This window comes from Netta rufina (assembly GCF_964035555.1).
Source record: "Netta rufina genome assembly, chromosome: 11".
Classification (NCBI taxonomy): Eukaryota; Metazoa; Chordata; class Aves; order Anseriformes; family Anatidae; genus Netta; species Netta rufina.
This window is the reverse complement of record NC_140134.1, coordinates 9122954-9148271: the sequence shown is the minus strand read 5'-3', so window position 1 is coordinate 9148271 and position 25318 is coordinate 9122954. Positions and strand designations below refer to the sequence as shown.

The 25318-nt window shown below is 42.0% G+C and overlaps 1 protein-coding gene across 5 annotated transcripts in view; it reads right to left on the bottom strand.

The window, feature by feature from the left end:
- Positions 1–25318, bottom strand: part of TMEM266 (transmembrane protein 266) — a 103855-nt gene that overhangs the window by 7215 nt on the left and 71322 nt on the right. For all 5 annotated transcript variants that reach the window (XM_084293669.1, XM_084293670.1, XM_084293673.1 and 2 more), the window contains 4 exons: positions 17701–17757; positions 15999–16137; positions 14589–14704; positions 3884–4070 (listed from right to left, as the gene is read on the bottom strand). In XM_084293669.1, the coding sequence (XP_084149795.1) occupies positions 3884–4070; positions 14589–14704; positions 15999–16137; positions 17701–17757 (499 nt within the window). The remainder of the gene's footprint in view (positions 1–3883; positions 4071–14588; positions 14705–15998; positions 16138–17700; positions 17758–25318) is intronic.

Genomic DNA, 25318 nt, shown 5'->3' with positions numbered 1-25318 from the left:
ACCAGTTGGTAATTGCCCAGCCCTCTAGTCTGCCAAGATCTCTCTGCCAGGCCTCTCTACCCTCAAGGGAGTCAGTAGCTCCCACCCACAAACTTAGCACGCATTCAAGTCCTGTGTCTAGATCATGTGTAACAATTGTGAAAACTGGCCTTAGCATTAAGCCCTGTGGGACCCCGCTGGTTTACTGGCTGCCAGAACTAGACGGGAACTCTTGCCTCTCCCGGTCTCACACCAGCAATGAAGGTACTTCACAAAGAGAAATAGATCCACAGAAAGAGAAGCTGGGTGGCAGTATGTACCGAAAGCTTCCAAACAAGCTAGTACGTACAGCACTCTCCTGGTGCAGGCCACGGTGTGTCTGCACAACTCCCTGAGGTGCTGCGCATACCACGTGGTGCTGGGATTACTTGGCTTGCTTTATTGAACGCTGCACTGAATGGTTCCACAAAACCCGGTATAAATACCAGAGTACAAGCTACAGCTACAGCCCCTGAGGAGCTTCAGCTTATGCACTGTCCCATAAAACTCCTAGGTAGGGAAATGAGCAAAAAGACTGAATGCTCTTTTATTCCATAACCCGTCCACGATGAAGCATTCTGCGCTCAATGTTTCCATTGTTCAGTGCAGACAGGGGAAATGAGATTAGCCTGAGATGGAATATCCCGTTTTCTCTTGCCATATGCTCTCTAGCCAACTAAAGCTTGCTGGTTTGGCAGAACCCAGGGCGCTCCAAAGATGGTGATTTTTTGAAGACTGACAACGTTTTTGGCACAAACACATGCATTCCATGCCATACCCTGCCCTCAGGTGTTGTACGTAGGGCTTGTGTTCTGCCAGAGCATAAGAGGAGGGACCCCCCAGAGACTGTTTTGCTGGCTTGTGGCTTTGAATTGTAGCTTTTCTTTTAACAGTATTAGCAACCTGGTCCTTAAACTAGTCACTGTAATAGGCAATTACAGACGGTTTTCAAAGCTTGCAAATGTAGCACAAAGGATGATTAACTGCAGTCATCACTCTGGAGTCTTTAAGGAGGAAAAACACAGCTAAAAGAAAGTGGACGCAAAGCAATTCCTAATGCAGTCTGATAAGAGAGAGCAGTAACTGGCAATATATCAACTTTAACCCAAAAAGTCAGGGGTCAAAACACTGGTGGCTTACGCTTCCACGCAGAACAAGCGGTGTGGGAAGCCCTGAAGATAGCACAGCCAAGGTAACTACAGCACAAGCAGGAGGTGCAGAAATGACCTAGAGGAAATGTCTCGATAGCCTCTGCTCTGCAGAGCCACGCCTGATGAGCATTTCACCGGTCTGATGGGAGATCCTACACCAACCTGATAAACCCATCCCATGCTGTGTAAACAGGGGCCCCTTCAGCTGAGGACATGCTCCTCTTCCATCAGGTGTACCCCATGCAAAAACCACGCAGAATCCATGCTGACTGTTGACTGCCTCAGTTGACTGCTCCCTGGATGGTGAACTACAGCACTGAACATTACTGCTCCGCTTGTGGTTTCTCATGCAATCTGCACTTGGGCGCCCTTTCAGTGCTCCACCACGATGGTACTACCACAGATGGTATAAGGCCTTGCTCTAAGGCTCTGGGAAATTTCTTTTGTTCAACTCCTGCTTCACTCAACATAAAGGACAACTGTAAAACATTCAATGACCTAAATTTAGCTTCTGAAGAAAAAAACACTGAAAATGATGTAGCTATGAAGGCTTTGTATGCAGTATATGATAAAATGCTCAAAAAAATTATTTCCTCCTCTGTTTTTAGTTGACCTCTGGGAATCAGAAATTAATTCTATATTCTCAGTATGAATGTTTAAATATAGCATAACTGCACCTTATCTGTTATGTGAAGTAATGCACCTTTTCTTATTTGCTGGACATACTTTTCCAGTAAAAAGCATTAATTGCTCACATCATGTAACCTTACTGAACATAGAAATCACTCCTGCTTTGTTGCATGTGTGGCCAGCATTTTACAGAGAGAAACAAATAATGAGTACTTGTGTTAACCTGGAAGTTGGACTGAATACCTTGCACAGAAAAAATAATTAGACTAACCTCCACAGCACTGTAGTTTCAGCAAGCCTTCTTATAATTGAGCACAACACTCTCTGGTTGTGCACAGTTGTCCAAATGTAACCCTCAAGGAACACATGCATAAATTATAATATATCCACTGGGGAAACCTCTGAAATCCTACAGAAAAGGGGGAAATGCATTTCAGGGGATAGCCTGCTCAACTGCCTGCTTTTAAACACAATTTCGAATCAGGAATAATTAATAGCTGAATTGTGGTTAGCGCTTGGCTATTATTAAAGAGGAAGAAACAAACAACTTCTACGTGCTTTCATTACTGTGTAGAGAATGAAAAAAATATAGTTTGAAAAAGTTTGGTGAGCTTTTTCTCTTAAAATTTTGATTAAGATACTTCTGTGCCTTAAATTCTAGAGTGTGGCAAAGATACCAGGCAAACCTGTAATTCATATCTATTCACATACTGCTCATCTACCAAAATGACCAAACTAGGACGTCCAGAGAAGATTAACGTATCACCATGGTGAAAAATGTTGTCTTCTCTGGGATATTACGGTAACCATTAGTGAAACCATGCCAGATTCTGTCCTCCGTTGTGAGCATTGGGGGATCATGAGACAAAGAGCTGTCCTTTCAAAGAAAGCCTTCTGCTCTAGATTTCAGTGACAAAAATAACACGGGTCTAGGTAAATATAAGCAGTAGTGTTCCCCTGAACAACACACCTGGCCCAACAGACAGCTCACAGACCACCCACAGGACAGCTGCTCACCACAGGCACGTAAAACTTTGACAGGTGAGCAGGAGCTGCCTACAGTGTGCAAATGCTCCTTTTCTGGCACCAGAGCTGCCCTGTCCAAGCACAGGTGGGCTGCCCAGCACTGGCAGTTTTAAGGCACCGAGTGAGAGAACAGTCTCTAGGCAAGGCAAGCTTCACAGCTGGTGCGTGGGCAATCGCTCAACCCTGGTAGGCAAGCTGGGATGCGGGGCAGTGAGCAGGATGGCTGGGACTAGTAGAAGAGAGACAGTCTTGTATTCCTTAATTCACAAAACATAACGTAGCTCACAGAACAAAATGTGACACGCAGGTTTCTATGGATTTGCATGGCTGAAATTACATAGCTATGTCTGTATTCCTCTTACACATATATACATGCTCCTGAGTACCTCCCAACAGAAACGAGACTCTTTGCTTGGATGAAGATGGACTCAAAAAATGGCCAAAAATAAAGGGTAAAAAACTGGCCAAACTAACTCCCAAGGTATGTAACCTATCTTGTCACAATATTTACAGGTGAGGCTAATCTGGCCTAATAAATTTAACCTGATACTTTTATGAAAAAATACAATACTATGAATACTTACAAACCAGGTTTTTGTGCAGACAGACAAAGCAGAAGCTGTGAGACATGACATCAATTCAGAACTGCCTCAGGTCCTCTCTAAACCGCAGAAATGCAAGCAGCCAAACTCAGAAACTGTTTTTCAATGTTCTTCTCGATTGCCCTGCTTTTACCTCTGAGTGATTATTGTTTTGCCAATTCCAATTTGGCTGTGGCTGCTTTAGTGTTTGAGGGATATAAACATGAGGACACTGGGAAGGTACATCATAGTCATTTTCATCCCGAGTCATTTTATTGGCTCTGGTCAGAACCTGTTCATAAATATAACAGCTCCTGCCACTTTGGAGCAGACACAGCTTCTTTGCAAAAATGGGAAAATGCAGTCTCCAGGGAAAGTAATCAAGTCACTAGCAGAGTGAAAGTATTTTGTGGGTTCAGTCACTCCATGCAAGGGAACAGCTGTGCTAGCAGGTAGCAGCACACAGACAGCACTCACCTCGTGGAGTCTGCAACTCAGTGATGTTCTCAGTGCCTTCATCGTCTGAATCTTCAGTTGCCACCACCTTATATCTGTTGCTGCTCTGTTTGTTCAGTACGTGAGGGACCTGCAGCGCAGCCTCTCTCTCTGCAGCCAGGTCCAAATCTTGCTGAGCAAGGTGGGCCCTCAGCTGTCTGATCTCAAACTGGAGGAATAAAACAACAACACGTACTCATGTCAGGTGAACATGGCCAGATATCCATGTTCTACAGCTTGGTACCTATTTTTTGGTTTATCACTAAACCACTACAGTCTGGGGAAAGCAAACACAATGTGGTTAGGCTGGGATTTGAGTCCAAGGTGCTGACACTATCCCGCAGCTCATGTGAACTAGACCATTGTTCATATCATCTAAAAATAATGACCGTCTCCTGCTGGTCTTCTGTCTTGCATATCTCTGCCTCCTGAAGACACGCCTTTGGACAATTTCTAACAGACGAAACTGCTAAATGAAAGAAAACCTTTACAGAAGACCACCCTTGATAAGCATTTAGGTATTTAGATTCTTGATAAACATCCCTAATCTGCCAGACTTCATAACGGGGATTTCTGTGGAGGAAGGTTCTATCAGCAGCACTGAGGTACCCTTCCAGCCTCAAGTCTTCTGTACTCCCCAGTGTGCAGAAACTCCTGGGGGCAGTCTGCCACTTTCCTGTCCACTCTCCTGAAATATATGAGCTACAGCAGTTAATGGCATTCTGCAGTCAGAATAGGATTTGTCTCAGGACTGATGCTATAAAACAGACACAGACAAGAAGACAGAAGTTACCAGGTACAATTTGATTGATGGACACAGCATATTCTTCCTGTGCCTGACAGCCACATGTCTTCCGTAATGCAAGAAGGAAAATCATTTTTCCAGAGAGGCTGCAGAGATCATTTAAAACCTTATATAAGTTCTATGAAATCCCACTGTCCTTCCCCTCTCCAGACTCTTTTTAAGATCAGTAGTACAGCACTGACCAAGTCATATCTAATTATAAAGAATCTGAGAGGGGAAAGCAAATGAGGCAAGTAACAGGCTAAGGCATTTAAAATGCAGTGCTGCTGGGCTTCCCATAGTTCAAGGCCTGAAAAGCCATCAGAGAGCATGAAGCTCCAGCAGCCACACCGCACCTGTTACTCTGTGTTTCAGCAGAGATGGAATTAGCACCCCGATGCTTGAAAACCAGTGTGTAACAGCATGTCGGCTAAACGAAGCTGGCTCTGGCTCTTGGCTCTCAGATGCTGACTCCGATCTACCTTGCCGTCAGATTTTGGAATCCTTCAGCTGACCTAGTTTGCTTCCCTGCGGTCCACAGGAGATACAGCACCAACACCAGGTGCAGAGAACCAGCAGTTCCTCCAAGCTGCATAAGTGACTGGAGGGGAAATGAGACAGAGTTTCCACAGATTTTAAATGAGTAAAAATGAGAGAGAAAAGAAAAAGGGATTCCAACTTGCCATATCTGGAGACTATCTGCTTTCCAAGCATAAGCAAACGAGCTTACAGTGATCAGAAGGCCTGCTGAGAGAACTCAAATCTAGAGAGCAAAAGAGCAGTTTTACCTCTCTGGACACATTCAAACCACCTGCTACAGGGATTTAACAAAGCTTGCAGCTTTTTCTCTCTTCAAATCAGTGGACAGCGGTCTGGCAGATGCAGGCCAGATGAAATGCTGTGTGAAATGCTGCATGAAATGCCTATTGCTCTTATCAAAGGGCCTCTGGCTGTGGCAGTCAGAAGAGTCAGGTAGTGTCAACAAACATCAAAACACAGCCCTGCTCCTTGATCCATCAATGAAATCTCCATGGCAGGTCCCTGCTGGTGTTTTGCGTGGTTACCTACCAGCTAGGAGGTAGCAAAATGGGACAACTAACTCTTTCCCCAGGCTTCAGACACCCATTTCAGAGGTGGCAGTACCAATGTGCCATTCAGCGCTGAAAGAGCTGTCGAGAGCTTGATTTTACAACAAAGAGATTTTCAGGTTTTATTCTTGAATCTTAGAAGGAAAGAAAAACTGCCAAATAGCTCATATTTCACCTTTAAGGGGAAAAAAACACCCTTTCAAATGCTCCCTTGGTATAAAAGGAGAAGCACCTATCAAAGTGAAGGGTAAAAAATAAATTTGGAGATTTTTTTTTTAAACTATTGCTTAATCCTAGCTCAAATGAAAAGGCAGTAAGAATTAGGCATCATTACCATCTTTCTACATTTCACATTTCATCCTTCAATAATATTCCTGTGTCTCCAAAAAATAAATGGTGCTTCTAAAATGCTTACTTCCGGTCTAGAAACAAGATATAATTTTTTTCATGGAACAGAAAAAATGGCAGGCATTTTATAACACAAATAGATAAATACTTAAAAGTGAGATCAAAAATTCTATTTCTGCATCACGCCCCATTTAGCTACCTTAAGCATTTATGAAGATTGGCTAAACCTTGTAACTAAATCTTCTAGCTTCAAAAGCTTGAAGAGAATCCCTGCATTTTACAGCTGTGCAAAAGGATGCAAACCAAGTGATCCTTCCTGCTGTGGTGAACCTATAGCAAAAATGGGGGAAGAGATCAACTTTCTGACTCCTCCTTCCATTGCCTAATTAATAAAGCAACAGTTTCCAAATATTTTAAATCCATAGATGACTGTTAACCCTTAAAATTTCCACGCACGAGCACCGTCCAGCTTTTAACAGATGAGTTCATGAATTTCATTGTTTAAAATGGCTCTGCCAACAAGCTATAAACCACTCAGCCTGACATGCCAGACCAAGTAGCAGTCTGCAACCATTGCTTGGGATCTCTGCACCGGATAACTCCACTTTTTACAAACCATTCTTCATTTCCTATTTGGATAGCAAAACCGACTGCCTTAGCCGAGTCCCAACCACACAGACCACATGCAAAACTGGAATCCACAGAAAAAGCGACCACCAGTTACCCAGGTGAACAGCTACTCACCCTGGTACCACAGAAACAGAAGAAGCTTTGCTGCCATCTTATGCTTAAAGGGCAGAAATGCATGCCTTTGTCTGCAGCAGTAGAGGAAGCAGCTGCTTATGAAGGTGGCACAACTGTCATGTTGCAGAAGAAACTGGAAGCCAGGTCTGATACCTTGGCTCATGCAGTGCTTCCCTCATCCACTGCCCGTGGAGTGCACTCACCCACTGCTTCTGAAGTGCTACGTGAACCCTCTCGTGTTGTTTGCTGCAAATACCATCTACGTGTTTGTCTACTGCTGGGTTAGACGGGTAAAGTCCAGAACTGAACACACCACTGGCAAGAGCAGATACAAGGATTACATTCACAGGAAAGCAGCACACTGCTCGGGACTTCAACATCACATGAAAGGTAAATAACAGCACACAGAGATGTTCAGAAAGATAACGGCAAGAACCGACATTGCCTACAAGACCACACAGCTTCAGCTGGGTAACACAGGCTCTCCCTTCCACTGTCTCAGATGGTCAGCGTCCGGGTCTCTGAAGTCTGCCCTGAAGCCTGTGTAGTCATTAAAAGAGTGGCAAGTCAGAATTAGATACTATTGTGTATGCAACTGTCATTTTTTTATTGTCAGAGGAGGGTATTTCCCTGTAATGACAGTGTTTGTTACACTCCCACACTCACTGTCAGTGATGCAAAGTGGTTCATACAACAGAGACACAAACCATAGCTCCGTCACAGATGGCAGAGCACAAGACAGGGTCAAAACCCAGCTCAATATTACTGCTTACAAACGCAAAACAAAACTCTCTTACGCTACAGTGCCATGTTCAAAAAAGGAACTGGGGGATGGCAAATCACCATTTATCATAAGGATTGATTTAAGAAAGTATGACAGACATTAAGATATCTAAGAAAAGTCTAACAGGAAACACAGATTTTCCTAGGGGTTTAGCTCATGTAAGGCATGCAGATGCTCAAGAAACCAGTGCAGAATTAATTGCTCACAAGTATTAAAAAATATCCCAAGTTATAGAGAAGCTGGCAGGTTTGACCACTGAAAGCAACCCGCTAAAAACAAAGGTTAAGCCTAAGAGAAGTGTCTGTTCCTTACAGGCATAATTCAATGAGAGACTGAGAGAGCAAATCACTCTGCAGGTGCTTACATCTATTGGACATTACATTGAGTGCTGACCTCGGGCAGTTCTAACATGTAAAAGAACTAATGAGATTGCTCGGACTGCATGTCACACAGATCAGGGCAGGCCAGATAAATCCACAGAGGGTGTAAAATACAATGTTCTTTTTCAGTAAAAATTCTGGACCAAAGCTTAACATGTGAAATTTGCATTTGCAGTAGGAGCTGATGCAGCTATCCGAATGGATCTGGGCATCTCACATACAGGTAACTACAAGAGAGCTATACTGAGAAAGTTATGGTTCGTATTTTGAAGTAGACAACCTTTACTTCAGCCTACAAGAGCTTATCTATTTAAAAAAAAAAAAAAAAGCTTATCGTAAGGGAAAAGCAAAAAAAGGCACGCGAACTTATACACTCGCTTTGATTTGTTTTAATTAAGACTTACTTACTCATAGGTATCACCTCTGTGTTAGGAACCGTGGAAATCTCACAGAGCGCCAGCGGGTGAATAACTTTGTTGTGTGGAGGATAACTTGTTGAGAGACTAAGGTAAACTACCTCCTGACTTCAGATAATTACAAACTGAATAATGCTACTTACCGGCACACCTATGTTATTTATTGTCTTTAATTACATCTACTTCAGTAGCTTCTGGTGGGTTCCTTTATCAATAAGCTCCTAATATACCTCACAATGGAAAAATGCATTTGAAAACTTTGTACAATCACAGCATAATTTAGGCTGAAACTGACTCTGAGGGTCACCTAGTCCAACACTTTGAGGGAGCTGAAGACAGCAGTAAGATCCCTCTTCATCTCTTTTTACAGCTGAACAAGCCCAGCTTCCTCAGCTTCTCCTCCTGCACCATGTTCCGCAGCCCTACCCATCACTGTTGTGTGTCCAAGTCCTTCTTATACTGGGGAGCCCCCACTGCCACAGCACTCCAGGTGTGATCTCACAAGCACTGGGCTACACTTCTTAAATCCTAACTTTGCAGGGTACAAAGGATTAAATCACACATGATTTTTTCACAGCAGGCAAAAGAAAGCCATACTAAAATTTAAGATGTCTTTGTATTTTATACATGTACTGCTGCTGGAGCAACTTTTATATTTACATGGGATGAGATGTGCAAAATAAAGGTGTGATGCATGTGGCTCATGTGAAAACACACTTATTACCAAGAAAAAGGGAGATAAAGATCATCTCACAAAAGAACAAGTAGCTACATTGTCAGGCTGGAAGAGAAAGCTAATTGTCTGGAAATTTAAACTGACTTACTGTTCTCAACATTAGTGCTATTTTGGCAGGAAACAAACCAGAAAGAACTACAGGGCATGCTTGTGCACCTCCTCCCTTCACAAATGCATTAGCTAATTATTTATAAGTAGGTAAAATGACCCAGAGCTCTACATAACATCTCAGTTTATATGCCTGGTTGTATAAAAAGTGCCACCCATGCTATCTGATGTTTTACAACATGCCTGTAAGACTCAAGAAGGGACAGACGTAACAGTGAATCTTATAGTACTTTCCTTTAATGGTCTTGCAAGGCAGTATGATTGACATAGTTTCAGAGAGATCAATGAACATTTTAGCCAGAAGCTTACTTGTGTCTAATGCAGGAGTAATAACTTTGCTCCACTCTATTAGTGCTGTCTGTACAGAACGCCCTGCCCTAAAACTCATCTGCCACTGGGATACAATCCAATGTTTATTTCCATTAGTTTAGTCATTGTTGGTAACAATAAAAATCAGGAGACAGTCGCAAACTAATGATTTATGGGCAGAACGAAACATGGGATGACCTTGGCTGCCTTCCATTCACCAAGAAAATGACTGTTAGTTAGAAATGAATTAAAATTATTGCAAAAGGATAACATAAGTTATTTCTCCGATAGGTAATTTTACCAGCTAAATAGCCCTGTCATTAAGCTAGCAGCTGTTGTACAAATTATATTTCAAGATAAAAAAGAAATTATAGCTTCCATACTTGTTACAGTTTTGAGAATGATGAAAGACCCTATTCTATAGGAGCTGACAGAAAAGGAGCTGTTGTGATAAGGCTGAATACATAGACTGGGCTGCACAGTACTTAGCCAAATGACTCTTATGAGAGTTAAATAGAAAAGATCATATAACTAGATGTATTATCAGAAATGGAAATTCCTTTACAGGTGATTCCAGAGGGAAAAAAAACAAGACAATCTTCCTTAACTGGAATTTTCATTTCTAGTGAAGCTTCAGGATTTTCTTTGTGTTAGGATTTAATTAAGTTATTAAACTGATAGAGCAATACCATCAGCAATATACTCTTTCTATAATTTTATAGTAATTACAGTGAGACTTCCTTAGCTTTTACTGTTACACATTTTTAGAAATCCCCATTACTGTGATTCCTAATGTTTCTGAGGTTTTGTGAAGTTCTGTTTAACCATCTCAGTCCTTCGGCATTTTCTGCCTTGACCACCCTCCTGCTCCACTCCCTTTTAACGACATCTTTCTTGTCCAACAGAGAATAAATAAAACAGCAAACTATTCAAACAGTTTCAGCAGGGTACTACAGAGACCAAAGTGGTAGTCCAGGCACCCATAATTTATAAAATATATCCTGGCTTTCAGATGTATAGCTGGCCAAAAAAACAACATCTGGAAAGAGTTTTCATGTTTGCACAAGTATATCCTCAGGAACATCCAATGTTGCTCAGGAATGGAAACATAGCTTTATAGCTGTGATATCCTATCACTGGCCAAAAGCACATACAACTGACAAATGAAGCATAATTCAAAAAGCAAGACAATGGGGTTGCATCTTTCTTGCTTTCTTTTTCTTTCTTTCTTTCTTTTTTTTTTTTTTTTTTAATGTGAACTCCATTTTTCACACACTATATGCAGCACCGTTCGCTGAATTCCAGGCAAAGACCCCCATGCAGACTGCTGCTTGGTCTGATCTGACCTGTCCATCTTCTTCTCATTAGAACAGGCTACGCCATAGATGTTTGGTCACCAAAGAGCAAAATAGAGGTGAGGGGAGAAGTTGAAAAGATGAAGCAATGAGAGCAACAAGAATTTCTGTCACGGTAGGGTAACTCATAAAAGGAGCACAGCTTGAGGGGGACACAGGCACTGGCCAGGCTCAAAGGCACCCGCATGTGGAGGACGCGTGATCACGGCCACAGCCAACCCCAACCTTCTCCCAGGCTGTCCTCGCAGGGAAAATGGGAAGGGGCATTGGAAGCCAGGTCAAGCTGGGGACACTGGGAAGAGCACAGGAAGATTTGAAGGACTTGCAAGACTTGTGCATGTTTTACTTAGTGATGCTTAGGGAACTTCAGTGCTGACAAATTTGGCTCTCCAGGAAGCTACACTTTAAGCAAAAGGAAAAGATAAATTATTCACATGTATAACCAAACATTAAAAAAAATAAGCAAACAAAAAACAATGCAGCCACGCAAAAAAAACACCCTTACACTGGTACAAGTTGGCAAACAGGTGATCTTGCTTTCCTTTTACGCTTGTGCACTCATCTTTCATTCCTGCTACCTCATTTCCTGCCTCGGGCCAAAAGAAGCAATTCTGCAACTGTGCAGTGAGCCAGGCTCTAGAAATTATTCCCATAAAAACTGATACTTTGTTTTGTTACACTAAGCTTAATTTGATTACTTTCCAGATATGTTTCATTAAAAGCATTTGTGCAAATAAACAGCAGAAGGCAGTTGGGCAGAAGGGGAAGGAGGATTATGCGCCTAGCACAGTTAGCAGTACTAACACAGGCCAACTTAAATTGAGCATGCAGTCATGACATGCATTTGGCTATGTTTACATTAATTACAAACAAGACAACTCCACTCAACAAACCTACATGGAAAGAAATGCCAGACAAATGCTGTTGTTGTGACTTTGATTCCTCCCCTTTGTGTAGATGCACAACAAGGACTCAAATCACACGGTTTAGCACGGAGGAAATAATTGCTCACAAATACAGGTTAAAATTCATCTATGACAAGAAGGCAATTAGCCTGCCAAGTCTTAAGTATCAGCTTCAAAACAGGAGGGCATGGGACTTCTCAGAGAACTGGCCACCATTTATTTTTTTTAATCCTGAACAAACCAGAAATACTGCATATTTATCTAAAGCACTCAAATTAATATCATTTGCAGAAGATGTTACACCTTCAGAATTTCAATCCCTATTCCCTGACAGAGCAAACAAGATCTCAGAAAAGAAAATGCTGAGAAACCTTTCTAACAGGAACGTTTTCAGCCCTGTCCATAATTACTAAACAAACGTAGTTCATTGGTGTGGTCACAATGACACAGCCTTGGGATGAAGCAGTATCTACATCCACTGCTGGGATGCAGACAACCACAGTGGCTTGCCTCTTTTTCCTATTTAGGTAGGTAGCCTGGGGCTGGCATTGGTGTGCCCAGCTGTGTACCCAGAGGGGAAATACTTTGCGTGCAGTGGAGGCAACAGGTCAGCCCGTGTGCAGAGGTGGCCCTGGGCAGCTAGCTCCCTGCTACCTCAGCTGCCTGCATCAGATGTGGCCCTGCACAGGCGAGGCACCCTGAGATCCTCCCTGCAGGGGCTCCAGACTCAAGAACAGCCAAACTGCTGTAGGCAACCCCTCCTGAAAACACACAGACATGCACACTCAAACTCCAAGAATGAGCAATCCTTTAAAAGGTCAGGAAAGCTGATGAAATGAAAAAGCAAAAACCTGGCAGAATTTTAGACATTAAATACCATTAGGAGATATCTTTCCCACCAGATACTGTACACAATGTTAATGTGAATATCATAATGCTGACAACTTGTTCTTGACTGAATTATGAATCTATTAATTTACGAAGAAAGGATGCAGTACTTGTGTCAATGTCTTCTGTTGCTAACGGCAGCAAATTAGTACATTTACCTCATATTAAACAGCTCAGACATTTGTTTGGCAGGAACTCAGGACAGTAAAACATGAGATATTAGTATGCTGTCACTTTTCTATAGTCCATATTTTTCTATAGCTGATGACACTTGAAAGCTAGGAGAGAACCTGCTCTGTTTTCACAGATTTACTCATCTACCAAAGCAGTATTTCTTTGTGCTTGATGTACAGCTATGCTGTAACCATCAGAGCTCAGATTAGGGCTACCATGGTTAGATATTTGGCAAGCCAGGCATGCAGATAAAGAGAACGGGGATCAGAATGCAAGGTGGCAAAAGCTACTCCCGAACCTCACTTGGGATAATGAGCCCATTTTCACTCAGACTACAGACATTGTTTAACTATTGAGAATATTATCTAGCTGCATAATACATCTCCTAAAAATGAATGCTTTCAAATTTATGTCTGTCAAGAACTTTAACCTAATAGCATGGTCTGACAGACAAAATACTGTAGTGGGACTCAGGAAATCATTGATTTGTCTAGCACGTTTGGTCAAAGGATAAGCTCTTTGTAAAACTGGGTATGTACCATTTCCTGTTCATTTCATGACCAGTGCAGAAGCAGGGATATATTAATATCATTGCACAAAGTTGTCATGAAGAGGACTGCTGACAGGTTTTAGGTTCCTAGGTAAGAGATGGGCACCTAAATCCCTACTCAGATTACACTCCCGTTGGACAGCTGGCCTGTTCTGGGATGAGTTGCCTCCCTTCCAGTCTACTCAGGCCCTTCAGCTTTTTGACTGATTGATCCACTCAGACTTAACCCTCATTTTGTATGTGAAAAGCACCTGTCACAGGTGGGGAGTGGGAGCTGATGCTAGAAAACTCCAGCCCTTACTTGGACACCTCACAGTTATCTCTGCAATTGAAGTAAGTTACTTGGAGGATCAGTCTTTTGTGGGTTGGTGGTGACCTGAATGCCCTGCTTAGCCTGAGTCTTAACTTATATGGCTGGTTTTGACTTTAAAGCAGCTTACTCAGGGACTCATTTACATGAGATTAAGTGTAATTCAGAACTCCTGGCTTCTTCCCTGAGTGATGGTTTTACACTTTTCTCAAACATATTTGTCTGAGATATTTTTACTTTCACCTCCTTTATCTCAAAGACCGAATCACTAAACATTTGGGGGGGTTGGGAAGAGTCTAAAATCTTGACTTTCTTCCAGAAACTAGAAGCTTCTGGTGCAACAGAAGTCTGCCAAGTGAGCCTCTGACTGACCTACAGGGAAGCTGCCTCCTGCATTCAAAGCACGGAGATTCACTAGCTTTCCTGCAGATGCATACATTTGCCTAGGAATATTGCTTTAATATTGCTGCAATCTTTTTGCATGAATTTTGCATGCTCTGAATATTATGTCTAACTGCACTCTATCAATAAATTAAATTCTGGAAGCATTGCTTTTCTATTCCTCACAACTGTTCTCCTCACCTTAAAAAACACATGCACAGCAGCAGAGGGAGACAACTGCTGTTTGACAAATACCATGCTGACGATATCCTGGCTGCAGCTAATATTTCTTTAATGACCTGAACTCTGTCACCTTGCAACAGAAATCTTAGCAATATTCCTCAAACCTTAGCCTGTGGCAAGGTACATAAACTGTTTGATTTGCCATAACAAGCTCTACGCAAATAAAAACATAACTGAACTTTACCCCTTGTTCTTGGCAGATCTGGGTTAGTCTTTCCAGCTGTTCATCTTGAATAACCTTTGCCTTCTCATATTGCTGAATCATCATCTCCATCTCCACTTTCACTGGAAGGACATAGGCTGGAAAACATAAATAAGTACTTAAAGTTAACCCAGCTGTGATTTATTTATTTATTTACTAAATCGGAGGGAAACCCTTTACAGACTAAAGCCTTTTCAACCTTTTCAACCACAGTGAGAGAACTCGAGTATTTCTTCTGGGTAAGGATTTCTAACACCTGAAATACAGGTCATAAGCGGGGCCTAGCTCTTGTTTGGTCAGAATTCCAATTATATGGCTGAGCTGAAATGCATCCTGCTTGCTCTTCCTAGCTTTGGCACTAATGCTGATCTTTCCCAGTGCTTACCACAGTTTTTTTTTGAATTGCTGGGTAGCAAATTTTTCTGCTTGGAGTTGCTCCTATCCCCTCTAAACCTGAACAGCATCGTTCCCTTGGGAGAAGAACAATTCCAGAGCCCTAAGCATTTAATTCCTACCTGGTGGTAGGAAGTAAGTCCCTGATGGAAGTAGTAGACTAAGAAGGAGACTTTAAAAAACAAAAAGGAAACAACTTCTATTGTTTTTTAAGCTACAGCCCAGTTTTCAATAGGCCTTCCAAATGTGTTTAGAAATGTTGCTTTTCTCACAATTAAGGCAAACTCAGACTGATGAGCAACGCTGTTCAACATTTATTGCAATTCTTGATGTTTTATGAAGTCACAAAAGATCCTGAACTTGCCTTGGACACTCACTCATGGTGCTATAACCTTTCCTCAACTCTCAATATAGTTCGGGTATCTGAATCAAAAATAACAGCTTGACTGATCTTTCACGCAGGACCAAAGTGATCCTCCATTTATTCCTTTCCCACCTCTTATCACTGTAACCTGAAATGCCTGAAACCACTTCGCATAAAGTAGCCTACACTTAAGTCCTTCCTTCCAGGCACAGCCACTGCTGCTGCTCTGCAATCCTGACTTCCCGAGGACTTCTCTCTCCTGGTGCTTCCCCACAGAGGTCTATGCAAAACACACGACTCATGCTTAGTGACAACTGTGCTGTACCACACACTGGCGCTGCAGAGAGCACCTTCAGCATGGAACCACCATGGTAAGAAAATGCTCCTGACCAGATAGGGGATTTGAAGGGGCCTTACAAAATACAAAACGATCAATTTTAAAGGCTCAAAGGGAACAGGAAAAAACAACCACAAACTTGAGACCTACTGTCCTCCGTGGGAGTCATAACTCTCTCCTCTTCAGTGCTTTTAAATTGTAAGAGGAAGAAGGCAAGCATTCTTTCCAAATATTTAAAACCTCTTTTTTCCCAGCCTGTCAGGTAATTCTTGGAGTCACCAACTGAATCACCACTCACCATCAATGATCCTCTTCACTCTCCATATTCGTAATGTGATAATAAGGCTGATAGCATCCCATGGGCTGTTGGGGCCATTAGCCACTGTCGAGGCCACCATTGGTGCCAAGGACAAGATTATGACAGCACCATCAAACACCTAGAGAGAAATGAGTTTTTTCAAACTCTTTCTAAAGATCATAAGCCCTGCCATTTCTGCCTGAGGTCATGAAGGACTCCCACTTCCCCAGAAAGAAATGCAATTATGGTATGTATGTGAAAGGGATACGAGAGGTGGCCAAGTCCCACAAAGGCTGCGTCCTTTTGAGGCAGTGCAACAGAATTCTTCAGTGCTTTACCCACAGTTTATGAGGTGAGGAGAAATAAACTGTGATGGGAGGGCAGGAAGAGAGAAAGGTATTTGGACCACCTGGCCAAAATCTCCATGTAGAAGTGAGACTAAATGATACTGCTGCTGAAGAGTTTTATTATCACTGGTATTTATTACCCATTACTTGGGATGATGCTATCCCCCCAAAAAGATACATTCCCTGCTTACAGATTTTACTGTCTAAATGAAAAGATCAAGAAGACAAGTAGAAAAAGATGGAGCAAAGTGACTTAATGGCTCTTGGCCACATCCTGAATACACAGCATGTGTGGGCTCTATGGCAAGACAGAAAGACTTTGCTCTCACTGCTACTGGGCAGCAAGGGTTTCAAGGCTTTTGGCAACAGGGACTATTCAGAATGATTTGTATGATGTTGGTTGCATTGTGGATTGGATCAGAAAAAGCAACTGTGAGAGTAAACACATCTCACAGCAAACTGGCAATAGAGTTGTGCGTGTGCTACACTTGCCTAGCAGGGTAGAACAGAGTACTGTGTCCTCGTTCCTGCTGGGATGCTTCCCAGCTGCCAAAGACCATTGGTTAATGGCTTGCATACGGAGACAGGACATAGATTTTGTAACCACTACAAGTCAGAACTGTGCATAACAATCCAGCGTATTGAAAATAAACACTTCTAACTGCTCCTATTTGATGGACAGTGAACACCAGACAGTATCAAGAAAGAGTTTTTAATTTTCCCACTTCCCAGATTGTTGCTCAGATTGGGATTATGTGTTACTTTTAACATATGCATTTCCTTTTCTGTCTCTGGAACATTATACACATTCTACCTCATATTTAATTTGAGGTATAAATGACAGTGTTTATCAAAAGTCAGATTTAACTAAAAAAATCATTTCAAAATACTTTTTTTTTTTTTTTTTTTTTTTTCCAAAATTGTATTGTCTATCAGAAAACTACACACTATTTTTCAATCTGTTCTACTTTCAACTTGATTATGAGGACATGGCTACACAAGTCACATAACACTTTTTACTCATATTGTTCATTATCTCAGGGTAGCGGTACCAACTGTTAGACAAGCACAGCTCTAACAATAAAATCATAGACACATGGAGCAAAAACCCTACAGCCCCTTCCTCCCCATGTAATAAAATATTTCCAAACACAATGCTCTTCTGAGAGTCTCACAGAACAAGGGACTGAATCATATTGCTATGTATCCAAGCATACACTTAGAGGTATGTGCATACTTATCTGATTTAAGAGATATCTGTATTGCACCGGATCTGTAACGAAGACACCCAGAGCAGTTCTTAATATTTTTACTGTGCGTGCCTGGAAAACAGTACAAAGAGTAAGACTACTCACCTCTATTTTGTTTTCAATGTAATCCCATATGCCAAGGACCACAATCCTCAAAATAGTCTAGTAAAATAGATTAGGGGAAAAAATGATGAATGTCATTGCAATTGTAGATAAACACTTAGTCCTTTATCTATTTAGGGGTACATTTTTGTCTTATCTATGCATTATGTATTTCTTCTAAATAATAATGAGGATCCAGAAATAGCTAGGTCAGCTAGGTCTGTGTACTGTAAAAGGAGGTACTGTTTTCTAACCACCATATTTATGACGTTTCATTGAGTCAGTAAGTTCCAAGTTCAAATGTTCATCAGTCCTTCCATCCTCCAAAAATGTCCATTTTAGAGTTTTTTAGTTATGATTCAGATTACTACCAAAAAAAAAAAAAAAAAAAAAAGAAAAGAAAGAAGCCTTTAAAAGATTCACACTTGGGCCCCCTCTCTGTACTCTTCTGGATGTGAACATTTGAACCTCTCTGTACTATTCGGTAGTTCAGAGCTGTTGCCTTATTATGAAGTTCCAGAAAGTCATAGGATAAGGGAGAAAAATATTTCTATGATACTCCTCTTTAAGCAAAAGAGCTGTAAGATGCATCAGTAACTAGAAAAGAACAATAAAGATGGAAAAGAGAATGAACCAATGGTGAATTCCTATTAACAATCCAATGGCATTGTTCCCCTTCTTTTAAAATCCGGCTTTTAGGATACACCATTAAAGAAAAAAAAAAAAAAACAAAATATCAATCTGATGATTGGGATTGAATTCACATAAAAGCAAAACTGTTTGATGTTTTCTGCCCACTGCAACATCAACTCAGATCTTGACAGACACAACTGGAGCTCCACAACTCACAGAGAAGACAAAATCCCTTCTGCATTAAGGCACAGCACAACCGACAGGGAACGCGGCAGGCCGCTGTGTGAGGGGTCACCATGCCAAGAACTGTGCCAAAGAAGCTAAGTGACTATGCAATGAATATCCATAACTCCTCTTCATTAAAAATACAGCCATATTAAATCCCAACCAGCTCGGAATTTGTGCCAAACATAGCAGCACTACCAAGCTGCAGAACAGCCCTGGGTTTTTCAGGAGGATACTGCTCCTGTGCATGCTTCTGTCAAACCCCACGAGTCCAACTGCCTCATTTGGCCCAGGATGACTGTGCAGAGCTCTGTCTTTGCACTCCAAACCTTAACCTGTTTTGCAGAGGGAGACATTGCTATGGGAGATCTGTTGCCTCAAATCCAGTCTCATATAAACACTCCAAAGTGAGCAGGAAAGTGAACTGGCCAGTGCTCACTCAGGAATGGTACACGTGAAGCACTGGCCAAGTCCGGCTGAGAAAGGGAGCCACTAGTCAGAAGAGCAAATGCAGTGCTCTCTTCCCTCTACAAAAAATGGTAAGACTTTATGTAGACACCAAGAACTGCTAATGCTGCTGGTCTCTGCTCCTAAAAGAACATTTTACTTCCCTTCACAAACGCAATGCAGGAATAAGGTTACCCGCAGCAATCTCCTCAGGAACCTGTATGCACAGTGGTTTAGATGGCAAAGAAGAGACGCCCAGCAGCAGCAGCCCCTCAAATCTCATTTTGCTGGCGTGATGAGACATGATGCAAGCACAAGGTGTAAGTGCACACACTGCTGTACAACTGCAGCACTTCTGCAGTCTCAGCTCAGGCCCTTTCAGACAGAAGCACCCCAGCTCCCCTGTAAGCAGCTCCCCCAGTCCCCAGGGAGAAGCTGTACAAAACGCTAAGTACAAGGCACCCGTGAGCACACACATCCAGTTGTGTAAGTTAACCTGTGTCCACAGCTGGCAGCCAACGCATGAGGAAAAGCAGTGCCTTCCTTACAGTATGGGGTGCTACCTTTTCAGCAACCCTGTTGACAGCAGGGAAGAATCCAGGTCATTTTCTTCTATGCCAAGGCAGGCTTATGAAGTGCTGTATCAGTGAACAACTACAGGATGGCTACACGCTTCACATCTTTACAGTAGCTGATGGTGAAAACCTTCCTCTGGACAGGTGTGCAGCTGTCCAGCGATCTTTTTGTTGCAATGACAGGGCATACCTGCACAAAGAAAATAGATATACTGCCTCACACCCCCAAAGATGATTTAACACTGAACTGTTGAGAGAACATTAAAAAAAAAAAGTCATTTCTGCCTTTTTAATTCTCACTGCAGTGTTTAAGTAAGACTGCACTACCGTCAGATTCGTGGGCCTGAGCCATTCCAAGGGCTGGAAGCTAGCACAAACATTTTCATTTTCAGGCTGCTTGTGTGAATCAGCACAAGTCAGCACTGTCGGGAAGTCTTTCTGGCAGACATTTATTGCAGTAATGCTTCTGGGTGCTACCTCTAGGTGACAGGCACCCCCCTCACAAGAAACGCCTTGATGATCACCATCTCTGCTCACACACAGAACAAGCGAGCTGTAGGAGGGGAGAGCACGACGGCAGGATGAACCCAGCTCCCTCTCAGAAAGCCACTAACTTCAGGGCAAACTCCAGGCACAACTGAGGGCTAAGCTGTAAAAGCATTTCTTCTATATAGAAGGCCTTAAAGCCACACGCTGGCATTATCCACCAGCTTGTCGCTCGCTCATAACCAAACACAGCACCTCACAACTGCTGCTGCAAAAAAACGCATAAGACAGCTTTGCCTTGGTGCCCTCAGAGAGCTGGAGTCCCAGGAAAGTGCCGTGGGCGAGTGCATCTCACACATACTGTGCAGCCTGATACACAGCCGTGGTATGCTCATGGTCCCCTTGCCAGTCCTTACTACTGGCACTTACTGGCACCACCAAAGCAGGCTTAGCTTGCTCTGCCCTCCCTGTGTTGGCACAAAGTATGGGATCACACCCACCTCAGCTCTCATTGCTCTTACCCAGCGGAGTCTGAACCAAACACATTTAGGCTTCTCAAGGCAAATTTCCCTAAGTGTTCAAAACAATAAATACTTTGACTGAAATGAGAGCACCAGTGTTACTTATAAACAGCACTTTAGTATTTTTCCTAAACTGTCAGAAACAGCTTTCAGACAAACACCCATTGCATTTGTCTGTGTGGTTTCTCTGTACAGAACCTAGCAGAATCTGAAAAAAACAGACAGAAATAAATACTCCAACAAACTTCCTAGGCACTGTATATGGACCAAACTGAAAAGCACAAATGAATTGAAAAGGAATTCCAACTTGAGCATTCATCACAGATGAAACAGACATGTTAGATGTGACTCTTACCATTTGCAGAACTGACATAAAATCTACAAGAAATCAGGAGAAATGGAGAAGACTGCTGTTTTCCCTGGTGTGGGGGCATTTTTCAGCACTGGAGCAGATGCACACACACAGTTTTGCAGTACACTACAGGCATTCTGCTTTTTGGTCACAGATGTCTGAATGCAAACATTAGATATCAGTGTGAGTATATTTCTGCTAAAGGCCACTGCCTTGAAACAGTTAAAAAAAGAAAAAAAATGTTTTAACATTTCTTGACCTAAGAACTTTCAATTAGAAAGTACTTAACTTCCATCTGTCCATATATATGTGTGTGTTTGTGTGTATGTATTTCAGTAGTATCAGAAATACATTTTTGCTTTCTGAGGAAAGCTAAATTATTACATAGAAGTCTGCCCAGTGTACTAATAAAAGTAAGGGACTGAACACTTCTGTTAACTTGTTTTAGTCAGAGTAAAGCCAGATAAAAATAAAACCTTAAACCATTCTTTAGAAAGAAACGTAATTTCCAAGTTGACTTTATCCCTTGGTTATGCACAGCTGCTTGCACAACACGGCCTGCCTGCAGCGCAGGTTGTGCAGAACTGTGTGATGCTGCAGGTTTGCTGTCCAATTTTCTACGGAAGCTCGGCCAAGTCCTCTGCTGAGCCAGCTGTGTGAATCCCCACACCCTGCGTGACTTAGCCACATTTGTCAGCTGACTGCACTGTACATTTGGTAATTTTAAACACGTCATTGCTTGCACCATTAATATACTATTTACCACTGAGTGACTTGCTGTGCTAAATTCATCCATGGTGTAAAGAAATCAAAAAGGAGGCAGCGCAGCAGGCGAGGCTGGCCCACCAGATTTCCTTCACAGCTCTGCATTCCTAGATGAGGATTAATTATTGCACAGGAGGATTGCACAAGAGATGGAGTGGAGCAGAAAGGGTCTTCAGTCGAGTGCTTCCCTCCTTCCACTGCCACAAAACTCTCTATGTATTACAGAGGGTGTTTACTTCTGCCTTATGCAGAAACTGTAAGATTAAGCATCTGTCTTTAGGATATATCTCATAAATCCAAATGTTTATTGAAATCTTTCTCAGAAAGTACACCTTGTACCCAGCCTGTGATTTATAATCTCTCTGGCTCAGGTCTCTCCACAGAGGCCTTAGCTCATAGACAAAACAAGCTTCTTTTGTCACCTTCTGGTGTGCCTGACCTGAGGCACTGCATTAGTTGTTCTAGGTTGTGCTGCTCCCCTGCCTGCAGAGCATGGCGGAACACGTTAGCACCTTTAAATGACACATCCTTCTGCTTCCAGTGCACAGGCATCCTCCTCACATGGATTCTCTTCAAAGCAAGGCTCCAAAATGAAAAGGATAACTACTGCCCTCCCTTCATGTATCGCACAGTACAAAACACTCCCCACTTACTGTTCTCTGTCACTGCTGTGGCTCTATCAGCACACGTGGTCACTTAGGAATAATTAATGGCAAAAGCCTGGTGACACGAACAGCCACAAACGTAGTACATCTTTGTCGTCGTCTACCACTAATTCTCTCCTGTGGTATCATGTACTCTCAAAATGCACCTTTGCACAAACACTGCAAAGTTAACTGTAGTCCTGCAATAGCTGCTCTTAGAATAAGGAGAAAAAGAATGAATTTTAAGCTGAAAGCTCTGGAGTGATTTGAAAGAGCTTTACAGGAATGGAAATGGCTTACTAGAGCCACAGTATGCCACCAGAAGGTAAGTACAGATTGGACAGAAAATTGTCTTAAGCAACCAGAGGTTCCCTCTAGGCATGAGTATGCTCGTGTTAGTTCTTATCTCTGTAGTGCAGTGCAGAAGGTGCTGGCCTGTGGCTATCAGGAGATGAAAGCCCAGATGAAGTGCTGATAGAGCACACCCTGTATATATGTATGTGTGTGTGTGATATACTCTTGGTGTCAAGAGAAGGTGTCAAGCAAGGTCCCTAGACCTCTACGAAACCTGGTAACTACTCATTTATAAAGCAAGAAAAGTAAGAGCCTAGAAAATACATTCCACAAGATATTAAATATTTAATTTTTACACACTAACAGAGAAGTAACCTTCAATTTACCTTTATAAATTATGTTAGCATCGAAAATCCATATCTTTCATCCTAGATCCCCCCTCATCAACCACCTGAAGAATCAAAACCTACACAGCCAGCAATGCAGCGTATTTGTGCACCATGAGAAAACTCGTGTACACAGAATGAAAGCAAATATTCAGAAACAAATGTTCTTCCAGCTTATGGAAACATTACAGAATTAATAGAAGATTATTATCTTTCTGCTTATCTGACAGAATCTAATATGCACTCATAAGCCATAGCCAATGAAATAAATCCTTTATCAACTAGGACTCCAGACTTACTCTACTCCATTCCAGAACTTGTTTCTTGTACCCTGCTACAGGAAAAAAGTTGTGATTCAGTGATTGCCTAACTTTAAGCACACACGAAGACTTGGTTTCTCCCATGGAAACATTCGAGTGCTGAAAGCTAGCAGAATGCCTGAGTGCTTGGCTGACAGAAGCGCATACGGGGCAACACGAACAACTAATATCAAAGAACTCGATTCTTGCACGCAAATGGTCTCAACAATCTTAGTGGAAAAACACAACTGAGCAGCTACAGAATCAGATATCAGTGGCAATGTGATAAGGCTGTTAAAATACAAGCATACTCCAAGCCACTTACCAAAGCACTGTGACATTCCCCATCATCCTTTTCTCAGCCAACCAAGACTGAATTTGCCCTCTGGACAGGGTGTAACCCCAGCCTTGCTTTGCTGTTGGTACTGGGGTTTCTCCCCCAGTGTCTTTTTCTCCTCTTCTGTCTTAACATCTGGGTAACATTTGGTGCACAGACAAATTGTAGTGATGTATGTAAAGAGACAAACATATACAGTCATCACCACTAGTAAATCCTCTTCAAAATACTTGGAAAAAAGCAAAAAGAGCTGATGTGCAATTCACTTGAATAAGGCTATTTTAACATTGGAAAGTCACAGACAGTGACAGAAAGAAAATATAAAATTGACGGAGTGTAATAAATTCCTTTAAGGCTTATGGCTATAACAGAAATAGAGAGAGAGATGGAAAATGCTGGGAGTGTAGCTACTTAATTTGGTTGGCAGATGTCCTGCTGGCAGTTGCTAGTTGCTGGCATGTCTGTCCCTTCATTTTAACCAAGCAGAAAGCCAGTGCCTGTTTAACTCCACCACGATGGGACCGAAAGTGCTTGCAGTGTCTTTACAGCACCAGCTTTTAATCAGTCACATTTTTCTAAAACATTCAGATTTTCTGCTCAAAGTTTTCTGGATTTTAGTAAGTCTTTTACAAGTTTCTATTATTTCTTCTCCACATCTGAGCTGAAGCCTCTCTGAAGAATTATGTATCCACCTTTACAACTAATGGGAACCAAACTACAGAAAAACCAATAAACATCCAAGGCTGGGACATGGTGCTTGCTATGGAAACAGCCCTTTGTGAACACTAGCGTCTCTCAGTCCTTGGTTTGGGGAGAAAAGCACCGGCTGAAAGACTAATCAATCCTCAGCAGTTGCCTGTTACATCCAAGCAAACCAATTAAGCCTGCTCAAATCTGGAAACTCATCCTGACATCAACAGTCACAGACTGCAAAGTCTCACTGTAACATACAGTTTTCTCAACAAATAACTCAAAAAGACAGCTGACTCATGGTTTTGAGAATCAGAGGGCAAGAAAGCCTCTGAAGGCGCCAGAAGAGTAAATAAAATAAAGATCAATGAAAAAAAAAAAAAAAGCATTTCCGTGATATGGAGTTTTTACAGTATTTTATAACCCCTTGAAAAATCAACATTTTTGATTTGGATAAGAAAAGATTATACACTGTTTTTTGTGCTGTTGTTCATTAAACCGCCCTGGCACAAGACCATCCCCAGCAATCCCAGTAGCAATGGTACACCTTCCTTCTGTTCCAGGTCTGTGGTCTTTGAAGCATATCCAGATATGCTGCAGATCCACCTCTATTGCTATAACATGGTCTAGGACTCTGAGCTGCTAAAAATTCACTTAATGAACCATTATCCAAACGTCTAACCTCCTTTGCACTCATTACATGGCTGCCTTGTGGCCTTGGCTTTCATTGATGGAAATTCAACCCATAATCAAATAAGTGGAGGAAGATAAAGAAGATACTTTGAAAGACAGAAAGAGATTTATAAAAAATTAGGACTGCAAGCAGAGAAGGAAAATTAATTTGAAATATCTAATGTAGAAAGGAGGAAAATATCCAAGACAAATGCACAATGAGGATGGTGAGTCAGGCAATCAGCTTTGGCTGTGCTAATCTTTTCTGTTACTGTTTTCCTGCAAAGCATTTCTG